Here is a 12484-nt window from a genome sequence, read left to right on the forward strand (position 1 = left end):
CTCCAAAAAATTATGTTGGATAACATTAAATTGCATGTGTTGTACCATATACAGAAAGAGAGCAGAAATAAATGGATTTCTGTTCTGACAATTGCATTGGGTACTTATACTTTTATTTTTATTCTCTATTCTATTACGTTTATTACTTAAAAAATACTTATTTCACTTTTAAAAGAATACTTTTAATCTAGCAGAGTAAAGCAGTCTCTATTTCACAACTTCCCCTTTGATCATTTAAGTCTGTCCAAGAAAAGCAATAAGCTTTATTGAGTTTCTCAGCTTCATAAATAGTCAAATTGTAGGCACATAAATTTCTTTTTCTACATTTTTTGAGAAACGTCGGATGTTGGAATATTCAAAATAATTTGTAGATCTTGTCATTGTACTGAGTTGATTTCATTTATCACGCCGTGAAATATAAGCTGAGTAATCTTCATCTGATATTAATTTCTTTTTGTGTTTCTCGCATACTTCACAAAGATCCTTTTTAGAGTGAAAAAATGATCAATTAAATTCTTTTTCAAATATACGATTTAAGTAATTTTGGAAACGTAATTTTTAATATTTTCTTTGCATTTATCGATGTATAAGTCATACATCTTGGAAATTGATAAGCTTGGATCTAGATATTGGCGCTTTAAAGATTGTCTGCAATAATAGGAGTCCATTGTAGGAGAGCATGCAATATGTTCTCTGGCTATTACAATCATGTCTTCATGTGTTTTGTTTGACGGAACATGATGACCTCTGCTATCTGAAGTATCAAACAATCCATATTCATTTGCTCCTTTTAAAGCTGTGTTCACAGGTGCGTGGTTAAAAAAAGCATACTTTGCAAATCCTAATTTTTTTCTCATTCATCTGAAGTCCTTTTGCTTTGGTACTGCAACTTCTAGAAACTTGTGCAATGTGCAGAGCTTGCCACGTTCTTCTTTAGAAAAAGTCAGTGAACATTGAAACAGTTTTGGCAGTTGACCTTTTGTGGTTTTTTTGGACGTTTAATGCCAGTATCGCTTATGTAGGGTTTAGTTAACGATCTGTTCTGTTTATATTCTTTTTCCATTTTTCCGGATTAGCTTTTTTCCATCTTGGTTTTTTTTGCTAATACTTCATATTCGGTACATCCATCTTTACTTGCAATGTTATTCTGGTTCAGTTTTACTCAACCTGTGAAGTAAATATGTATCGCCAATTAAGGTATTATTGAGTTTAGTTGGTTCTGAAATAAAAGAAAACTATAAATTTGTGTTAATAATATGTCTAAGCATTTCACTCGTATAATTATATAAAACAACGCGTTAGGCTTAACTTAAAATATTTTATTAAAAATAAATTATGTACACAGGTGCAACAAAAACTTTATCTAACCATTAACCTCACATTTGGTAAATATCAATAATTACAAACCTGTAATGTTTACTAAACTTTCATTTGTTGCACATAAAAAGTCTGTTTTCGCAGTTTTCTCTATTTCCTTTCTTGAATATATTGCGAAAACTATCGGGGAATCAGCATTATATCGTCTATAGGCAGACTGTATGGTAAGACCATAAAGGAAAAATTAGAAATATATATACAAGATAAAATCGGAGAAGACCAGGCAGGTTTAGATTACATTTACACGGTTGAACAACTAATAGAAAAAAGAATGGCCAAAAATAGATCCGTTCATCTGGCTTTTGTTGATCTTAAGAAGGCATATGACTCAATACCTAGAACCAAGCTATGGAAAGCAATGGAAGACATCGAAGTTCCACGAAGATTAATAAACGCGGTAAAAGCACTCTACAAGAATAACGAAGTAGCTAACAAAACGGGCAATAGAATATGCAGTCCATTTAAGACGACAAAGGGACTACTACACGGTTGCTCCACATCCCCCACCCTGTTTAAAATATTCCTGGAAAAAACCCTGAAACCATGGAAAAGAAAGTGCGAAGGAATGGGTATACCAGTAAGGAACGAATATCTATATACGCTAAGTTTTGCCGACGACCAAATGGTGATCGCACAAGACGAGAATGACCTCAGTTTTATGATGGGAAAACTGGAGCAGGAATATACAAAGAATGGGATGGAAATAAGCCTAAAGAAAACTGAATACCTAACAACGGAGAATACAGAAATAAAACAGCTGGAAATAGAAGAAGGTAAACAAATCAAAGGACAGACAAGTATAGGTATTTAGGTTTCATAATATCAAACAAAGGAACAACGGAGGAAGATATAAAAAATAGACTAAGACAAACAAGAGACTGCATACGAAAATTGAACCCGGTACTATGGGATAAGAACATCAGCATGAAAACAAAGAAAAAAATATATAATACCATGACAAGAAGTATCCTCACTTATGGGTGTGAAAATTGGACAATAAATAAGAAAAGCAAAAACAAAATAAGAGCAACAGAGATGGAATTCCTAAGGAGAAGCTGCAGAGTAACAAGAAGAGATAGAATAAATAACATGGAGATTAAGAGGAGAATGGGAATGAATTCCAACATAATAGACTACATCGAACAGAAGAGGTTAACCTGGTACGGACATGTCAGAAGAGCAGACCAAAATCGGTGGATTAATAGAATAACAGAGTGCAGCCCGATAGGAAGAAGAAAGAGAGGCAGGCCCCGAAGATCTTTCAGAGATGAAGTGGACGAAGCAATGAGTAGAAGAAACCTACAGGAAGGGGACTGGCTAAATAGGAAAAATTGGAGAAAACGGTTAAGGAATACAGTGAAAACTGTGGAAATCCTTATATATATATATATATATATATATATATATATATATATATATATATATATATATATATATATATATATATATAGAGTCTATGTATTTCCCCCTGAAAAACATTTTTTGATAATTTTCTTTGCGTTAAAACAATGATTTTATGACACAAAAATAAGTATACTTCTTCGTAACGTCTACTTAGGATAAATTGACAGACAAGTTTATTATAAACTATCTATCGAAAAAAGTGACCGAAACGCCTTACTCAGTTTCCGTAGAAGCGTATACCAGTTACCAGTAATCTGACTTAAGCACTCTAAGGCATACCTGAAATTATGCAAATATTATTACATTGAGGTATATAAAAAATGAGGTTTTTTTGAATTGATCACTTTTGGCAGTATACCGACGATATATACGCTAAATTAAATGAGGGCTTTAGACCATTCAAAAATTGGGCGAAACACCTTTAAAACCCCCAAAATTTTATTTTTTAAACACATAAAAAGAAAACTATGAGAAATTTGATTCAGGTTGTGTAAATGTTAAAAAATATAACTACCGCCAAAACCCTTAAAACCATGGAAAATATGTTTTTTTGCAGAGTTTAAAGAAGTTACACCCAATTTTTCAATTTCCTGAAGGCCTCATTTAATTTAAAATATATATAATCTATAAAAAAACCTTGATTTTAGAGTCTATAAAGAGGAGAAAATTACCCCAAAAACCCATAAAAACTGCAGCTACCTCCAAAAAAAATTTATATGCTTTAAAAAAAATAGACTTAGAATAGAAAAATAGAAAAAGTTTTGGGTCCATAAAAATAGACAAGTTTTGTAAAGCCTCAACTATTCGAATGAATTTTTTGAAATTATCATATTGGATGCATCCCACTTAAAAAAATAAAAACGAAAAATTGACGTTTTTTGGGTATGGGGGTAGTGTAAGGGTGGCCTTCTGAAATTGCGCTGAGCCTTATTTTTTAATCACATAGAACGTAAAAAAATGAAAAAAATTGAATTCTCAAAGTAAGTGCATTTTACCTATTAGCGGGGGTGTCCTTTGTTTCGTCGTTATATTTACTATTACTGCAATCGTTTTACTGAAATATATTTTAAAACTTACATATTCTGTGTGTGATAGATTATAGACTTGATACTTTCCTCATCTATAATTTGACCGTGACGATTAAAGGCGGTCAGATAGTCATCATGTTTACTAATTTTACTAGTTCATTGTTAAAATGCAAATAAGTTCAGAGAAACGCACATCTACGGAATACTGCTAAGTTTATGTCTTACGGCTATATCAGGCGCCAGCAATGTCTCGGGGAATCATTAGATAGCGCAATTGTAATAGCTCATAGACACATCAAGCAGCGCCCACGCTTAACCTTTCACAACCACTTGAATGAGAAAACAACTTCTGAACCGGCGATTTCCTACTTTATAGTCTCTGTTTTCATTCATGCATATGTCAGGTTTCGAAACGCCACATTTTAACAACCTTACACTCAAATTTATTTGCATATCTACGTGATAATATATTATTAGTAAACAGTTCCTGCGATGGCGTAAAATTATTGTGTGTTTTGATGAAAGATACCTGTTTGAAATATAGAGCAATATAAATTGTATAATGTATTGATACAATGTAGCCCAATGGTGTTAAAAATATTTTTATTATTACAATCATTAATATCAAATAGATTAAATCAATGCTGAGCGCAAATGTAAAATGAAAGTAAAAAGAACAATGTACCTATAAAGTTGTATAAATTCAGCGGATCTGTGTAAGAATCAGAGTTGATAACCATACTACTGGTCTCAGTATTTGTTTATATAGTTATAGTTTATTATGTGTGGATATTATACAACTTCTCCCTAAAAGCCAATACATTTTTATCTAATGCTTAATTTCTTACTTTTTTTAGTGTGGACTTTTGAGCGAAATCTAGCATCAATGTAATACCCAAGTATTTTGCAGATGATGTATATACTATTTACATATTATTGAACGTTTTGTAAAGTTTACCTAAATTGATTTGGTGTTAAGTTTAATTTTCCATTTTTTATTCCAGTCATAGATTGCATTTATTGATAACCGTAGTTTTTCTATGGATTCTTCATGGAAGTCACCTACTGCTTGTACAGCAGTATCATCAGACACCAGACAAAAATAGCAATCTCAAAATGTTACGTTAATGTACTGGAATTGCTTTGAAACCCAAAGAGATTTAAAATCAGTTACTAAGACTTTAAAACCTCTGCAGATTAACCCAAATACTCACTTACTGTTTAGTCAGAAAGATATTTTAGCTTTATATTCAATATTCAAACTACCCTATGATGTTCTTGCTAATTTACCTGATTGATCACTACCTTCTCTTAAAGAGTCTGTTTTAAGATAGATCAATGAGAGATATTCCTAAAATCCACCATCATCCATTTTACACCTCAATATCCCAGAAGACGTTTCACTTATTCACAATATCCCCCAAAAAAACTTCCTCAAACTAGACTTATCTGCAGACCTTGAAATTCTTAAAGAAAAACAAAAAAGTCATTCCTCCCTCTCCATCGCCAACTATTCTCATAACTCACATCCTTAATTAACTCTTACAACAAAATCTATATTTATTATTATTCGTTCGTCAACTATCCATCCTCCTTAGTTCACTCCAAAACCTCTCTTTCAATACATCATACTCTCCATCTTTCCCCACTTCTTTCTATCCAACCTAAACTTCAATTTTGACCCCTATACCTAATTTTTTTCATGCTTCTTTTCGACATCTCTAAATTCAGAGTAGATTATTCGTCATCCCCCTCCTAAACTATTCAGTTCTCATTTTACTTATCCACACATCTCCCTCAGGGTTTGGTTCCGGATCTCTGGAGACCTCAGCCTTCTGTAGTCTTTCCTCTTCTCATAATTTTACAAACATCACAACTTTCTTTTTTACTTAAATTTAACAGAGTCAGCCACAACCATTTCATTTTTACAGTTCTTGTCAAGATATACCAATAGTTTATTAAGCTCATGAACTTATAACTTATCCTTTTATATTTCTCATGTACCTAGTGTTGCTTTATAACAGATAGGGTCTTTTCTTGTTAAGTTATAAGTTGAGTACTTTACGATCATCATATTACAAAAACCACGTCCCAACCATCAATCTTTGTTCATCTCATATATTTGTCAACACACACAAAACAACAAACCAACTTCTTCCGTGAACACCTAATCAGTTATTTACGTTTATGAACTTGTAACTTAAAAAGTTTTACATTTACTAGGTACCAAATGTTGCTTTTTAACATACAGGGCCTTCTATGCTTAAGTTCTAAGTTAAATTTATGAACATTATGTTCATTACATGAACATTAGATTACACAAGCTTTTATTTTATTCACTCAACACCACCTTCAAGTATAAAATATATCAATTCCTATTTCACCCATCAACAATAAATTTTCAAGAATCCAACTTCCCACATATGTCTATTTTTCATTTTCCAGGTACCAAATGTTGAAAAAACATAAGGGGGCTTATATTAGAATCTCTAATTCTCACCACTTTAAGACGTATGTATAGTTGATTGCCTAACAATACCCACACAATTTTCTCACCACATACATTAATTAATAAAACAATTTCCACCATGTTCTTAAAAATAAATTCAGGACATATTAACAACTTAAAACAACAACATTGATGGTTGTTACTGTTACTTAATGTTAACTTCCTAACTTGTCAAGATTGTCATTTCAATTAGTTGCTTTCATCAAGCCCTCGTAGACACATCGTCTAAGGACCAGCAACTTCACGTGGAGTCATACGTCGCCATGTTACCAAATCCACTGGTAACTTTAACATCACAATATTTACCACCATATAATGTTAACTAAATTTAAACTTTTAACGGGTTTTTATCCACATATTTAGTGGCTTAATACATGTATACCCACCATTAACCACATTTTGTATTAACCTTGGTCAAAATTTAAATTTCACGTTCTTTTTAATTAAGTGGTTATATACTTTTTAGGTGCACTGATGATGGAATATGGATTATATACCTTTTATAAAGGATTTTTAATAACATTTCTTGTTGTATATGGTATACAGGGTCCTTTTTCTTTTCGACAGTATATTAGGTCTCCTTAACTTTGGCAATTACCTGTGCGAGTTGTTCATAGTTCTCAGCTAATCGGAATAGTTGTCAAATCGCGAATGTACTTGAATCATGACATCTGCTTTCTTCCAATTCCTCTGCGGCCATCGATTTTACCTTTTACGATAAGCTGAAAAACTATGTACCGGTTTCCTCTAAAAACATATCTTAGGTATGAATTTTAATAGTTTTTAGTAACTGACGAACGGCATTTGCACAGCTTCGTTGGTCTGCTTCGCCGTTCAAGGTGTTCTCGCCTCTAGGCGTATCATTTGTAAGAGTCTAGGTTTCGGTGACGTGTAACAATATTTTAGACACATAGAGCATTTGGTAATGCTATACTTATTCTATGACGTGATTTTAGGTTTAGGCTGTGGTTACAGAAGAATGATTTCATTGTTAGAAACGCTGTGGAAGCTCCTTCAATTCTGCGCTTGATCTCTTTACTTGGCTCTTAGCATTCCATATAATTAAAGTGAGTAACTCTCCCAATATACTATTGATCTATCTGTAGTAAAGCATTGTCGTTTTCACACCATAACTGAATTTTCTTAGTGTAGTTAACAGTTTCATTGTTTTACACATCTATGGTAGAATTATTTAATAATTTACAAAGAAATAAAAAAATATTTTATTGACTGATAACAATTTTAGGATTTTAAGTTTTAGATTAATAAGGGCATTGATCAATTGGTATGCAATGTCCAGTTGAGTTACTTCTAATGTACGATTCATTGCATCTACATTTTGGAATACAAATCGGTGCACAGACTCCTCTATTCGGACATTCTGGATTTCTATCTTGGCAAGTTGGTTCCCAACAAGGACACGGAGCACATCCTTCATGTTCGTTTGGTGGACATCTTAAAACTAAAAATAAATTGAATATGCAGAAGTTAGTTTTTTAAAACTTAATAGATTTGATAGAGGGTATTTTTAAAATTGACTGTTTCAATTGGGCCACTGTAAACTAAATGAACTAAGAGTATATAAAAATATTAAAATGAAAAAATGAAACAGTCTGTCTGACTAATTGATCTCTACCAATGCCAATTAGTGAAAGGAAAAATATTTTTTTATCCATAACAACTATAATTTATTACACTTTTTTTAATTATTAAAATATTAAAATAAATAATTAATCAAAGAAACAAACCTGGGCAATCTGATTTTTTGATACAACGATTATTGATTTCGTTTCTTACATATCCACGTTGTACATCGCAATTGCATTGACAGGGTTCCGTACATGGAACAGTATTCTTCGGATTTTTGTTGTGGCAAGTGGGTATAGGCTTACAAAGATTACCGCACATAAAGGTTTGATTTGCGGGACATCCTTCTAGAAAAATATATGTCTGTTAAGTTCCAAAGATAAGATATATTACATCAGTTAAAATTGATTAAAAAACAAAGAATAAAATTAAATAAGCCAAAATTTTTTTCAGGTAGGAAAAAACGAGCTCTGTACAATATAGTTTAAAAAGGGTTGGCATCTTTGATGAAATGAGTAAAGTTGTTTTACGGAAAATGATGATACAATAACAAATCCCCTCAAGGAGTTGCTAATACCGTATGCAAATTATATTTAAACAGATAAGTAAGACTTAATAGGACTAAGAATAGTAAATACAACTGGCAACCAATTTGGACTGAAGATCAATAGAAAGAAAACTAAATTTATGGTGATCAGTAAAAAGAACATTCAACATATCGACCTGAATATTGAAGCCGAACGTATTGAAAGAGTACACCGATTTAAATATCTGGGATATACAGTTAAAGGGCAAATATCTGGGCGAAATCAAGATCAAACGAAATAGCAGTTAAAATTAATATAAACAGTCTTGAAAATGCTTATATACGGGGTGAAACGAAAATGCTATAACTTCTAAAAGAAGAAGAATTAAAATGATCAGGACGCAATCTCAGAAAACAAATATCAGTATTTTACCACATATAAAAATAAAAGAAAAAGAGCATGACAAAAGAATAAGTAAAACAAAAAAGATACAATGTATTTTTATATCATTTATGTAAATTGACACAAAGTAGACTAAAACAGTAAAATAAATGGATTCAATAACTAAAGAATGATGTCTTGTTAGCAAACTTGTACTAAGTTGGTGTATAATTAATTAATTTAGAAAAATATACTTTACTTTCCGGTAATGGTAGCCAAGCTGATGATATATAAGTTACTTGAACAATAATATACACTATAACAGATTTCATTTTTCAGACTGATTAGTACGAATTTTAATAAAAGACAGACAAACAGTTTTATTTATAGGGTCATGTTTTTATTTATCAATAAAGAATTTGTTTAACATGAAAAGTTGGATATGTATAAATTTCAATATTTTGTTAACAACGGCATAAATTTGTTGGTAATTAACATGTTTTTTTTACTTGTCATTAACCTTCCAGAGTACTAATTTTCTTGGTAAACCTTGGCTTAAAAAATATCCTGCATTTTCTTTATATCTGTATCGATATTTCTTTTATCTGTGTATGGAGTATGTTTAACACAGATATTATCATTCAAAATAGCCGCATATAGTATATAGCAGCAAAAGAAGCATAAGTTAGGGATATAGCTAAATATAAAATAACAATAATACAGCAATTATACAAAGCCACTTATCTACATCAACAATGAACACTAGTTTTTTGTTTTTTTTTATTCAAAGAAATAAATAATTAAATTAAATTAAATTTATAAGGTGGTTATAGTTTATTACATCACAAAACGAAGCCGAAAAATCACTTGAAAAATCGAAAATTTACTGATCGCTTCTTTTTAACTGGAATATCTGGGGGACTCGATAGAAAAGGCTTATTATCTAGTGGTTATCGAAACTTTTACTTCGTCATGACATTTAAACAAAAAAGCGACTTTCTTCATTCATTTCAATATTGTAAAAAAACTATGCCTTCTAGATAAAAACTTTGAATAGATGACTTTCTTGAAAAAACTTGCTTTTTAAAATGAGATTTTCTAAATTAAAAAATGTTGATAAAAAAAAGATTCTTACAAATTAAATCCGAAAGTAAGTATGCAATTGTTTATAATTAATAAAATCAGCAATAAAAACATTAAAATCCGAAGTTGCTACAGCTACGATGGTCAAGCTGGTTAACTAAAATTTAGTGAGTGAGAGAGATAGAGAACAATAAGATATTGAGACGTAAATATTCAGGGAATGGAAATCCGCTGGCTTTTCGTGCCGTATTAAAAGAAAATAGATGATGATGAAGAAATAACAGATAAAAACCGAAGATCACTGAAGAGGAAAGGAGTTGATAACAAAAAAAGGATGGGCGTCAGGAGTAAAGGTCTGTTGGAACTTGTCTATTTAATTTGGAAAAATTAATATGTCAATTGTTACGTTAATTCACAAACTTTGCCACTTAACTTCAAAAAAAAAAACTTCTGCTACTATCTATCTCTGAGATTGGAGCTGCAAGGACAAAACTCTCAACTGGAACAAAAAGGAAACCATTTCCATAGGTACTCAGGAACGAAGATCTGACGTAGATGGGGTTGGATCAAGCAGGCAAACGACAACAAAGCTGGTGGGACATCCTATATACTCATTTTCAAAATTTCATCAGTTCCGGTGTACTGCACAAATCTTACGATGATTACTCTGTTCTAAACTGCCATTATGCAAAGAGTATTATCACCTTAACCGGTCTTAAGACATTACACACAAAGAATTGGCTACGTATTCAAAATCCGCCAAACGTCTTTCTGGCCTGAAATCTCTTGCTTGACTCCCCCTTGCGTTAGATTTTACAAATTCAACCAAAATAAACTCCCCTCGCGTTTCACAGCTAGTTTGTGGTCTAAGAACCTAAACAAACAATCTACCCTTCTTGACCTCGTTCTTAGCAACGAACCGACAAAAAAAACATTGAAATATTCTCAGCTTTATTACGTTTTAGAAAAATTGAGTACCTGACTTGCAATATTTTTTCTAAGAACCTCTTCTAGGGGACTCGAATGTAAACAAATCGTTTTCAACGACAAAAACAAGTTTTTTTAATTCGTCGAAATAACACATAACACGTATTAGATTGATTATTTTAACTTCGTTGCAAACAGACAAACAGGGGCGTCTTTAGAAATTTTTAACATATAAATATTTCGTAGTTAAAAAATTTTAAAACGCTACAAACTCCAGACAAGGAATACTTGCTACACAGCTCAATAATGGCCATAAACGATGTACTACTTCCAATCAATGGTAGGTTGTAGGCCACTTATATCAATAAGATTTCCTTATGAAAATGGGTGATCGGTAAGATTTACCTTCCAATTTCCTTATTTTTATGCTATTCCTGAGGTTTATTTTATATAGACTTACTTGTGTTTTTTCTATTTACTAAGTACGGCTAAAAAGAAGTTCTTTAAGTATCTAGAAATTTTTTCCGTGGATACAAGATGAGACAGACCGGTTTATCAAGACACTGAACGGATTCTTCCACGCATGAATATGGAATAATCACCTCACACAATACAATCGAAAATAATATTTGAGTAATAAATTTCTAGCATTAGCTATCAAATAAAATAAATAATTTGTCTACATGTGGTTCCTACATATTTAAACTTTACAAAAATTTACTCACCAGACGACTGTTTGCATAGTTTTATTTAACTAGAGATGGCTGAAATCTCATTTTAATATTTCCACATCCTTGTTTAATTCATTTTATTAATTGTGCCTTTCGCCTGCCGGGTTTGTTTTCTACTTAATATCGTTTGTGTTTATTCCCATCTATTTCTGCTTCAAATCGTTTGCCAACTAGCACTGATCTTCAAACAAAGCGTTCAGATCAATAGTTAGTCCATATAATTATAACTTTTTTTTGCTCGATACATTAATTGATATGGAAATGGCTAAGGTTACGGTAGCGTAGTACTACAACAGGCTGCCACTACACGGTTTATTAATGTTTGCAGATCCTCCGAATTATCAGCAATCAAAACTATATCGTCCGCATATCTTAAATTGTTTATGATTTTACCATTGATTTTTATACCTTCTCTTAAACCATCAATAGCTTCCCTGAACAGCATTTCCGAGTAAGTATTGAACAACGTCGATGATAAAATGCAGCCCTGATGTACTCCCCGTTTAATCGTGAATTATTGTGAGGTTTCGGTGTCTACTCGTACAGTTGTCCTTTGCTGTAAGTATAAATTTTAAATTTTATGATTTATGATAATTATTAAAATCACAAGATACAATTTAGTGCTTCAATATTTTACTTTCAATGTGAAATATTTGTTCATTAAAATTAATATAGTGTGTTAGTCGATCAGCATTAATCTCTTTGCCTTTATCCCAATGCGGGGTCGGCAGAGTGTTAGTTTATAATATTTAATAAAACATCCATATTTTTTAAAGAACCATAATTATTTTTTCTTGTTGTGTAGAAGACATAATTACCTATTAACAATCAAAAATATTATGGTGTTAATATTTAATATGATATTATTGATGACGCTGATATGAAACGTGGTAGTTAATATTGACACAGGTGTCAGAACTTTTATAATAT

General features: G+C 31.7%; 1 protein-coding gene across 2 annotated transcripts; it reads right to left on the reverse strand.

Annotated features, from left to right (window-relative positions):
* Positions 1-7554: 7554 nt before the first annotated feature.
* LOC140436254 (inducible metalloproteinase inhibitor protein-like) lies at positions 7555-12021 on the reverse strand. 2 transcript variants are annotated; one of them, XM_072524955.1, is made up of 3 exons: positions 11963-12021; positions 8067-8252; positions 7555-7780 (listed from the first exon to the last, which is right to left on the reverse strand). In XM_072524955.1, exons 1-3 carry the CDS (start codon positions 11997-11999, stop codon positions 7581-7583), a joined length of 423 nt encoding a protein of 140 aa, XP_072381056.1. In that variant the 5' UTR covers positions 12000-12021; the 3' UTR covers positions 7555-7580. The 2 variants fall into 2 exon arrangements, with proteins under 2 accessions (XP_072381056.1, XP_072381055.1); XM_072524954.1 differs by lacking the exon at positions 11963-12021 and adding an exon at positions 9073-9179.
* Positions 12022-12484: the final 463 nt, after the last annotated feature.

The sequence above is a fragment of the Diabrotica undecimpunctata genome, chromosome 3 (genome assembly GCF_040954645.1).
Source record: "Diabrotica undecimpunctata isolate CICGRU chromosome 3, icDiaUnde3, whole genome shotgun sequence".
Lineage (NCBI taxonomy): Eukaryota > Metazoa > Arthropoda > Insecta > Coleoptera > Chrysomelidae > Diabrotica > Diabrotica undecimpunctata.

What these genes read in the sequence shown, in the direction of transcription:
- LOC140436254 (XM_072524954.1), bottom strand. Translation starts at nt 9,145, where the DNA reads ATGAAATCTGTTATAGTGTATATTATTGTTCAAGTAACTTATATATCA. An exon ending in TTGGCTACCATTACCGGAAA is followed by an intron (nt 8,253 to 9,072) that starts GTAAAGTATATT and finishes ATATTTTTCTAG; the next exon opens with AAGGATGTCCCGCAAATCAA. An exon ending in CAAAAAATCAGATTGCCCAG is followed by an intron (nt 7,781 to 8,066) that starts GTTTGTTTCTTT and finishes ATTTATTTTTAG; the next exon opens with TTTTAAGATGTCCACCAAAC.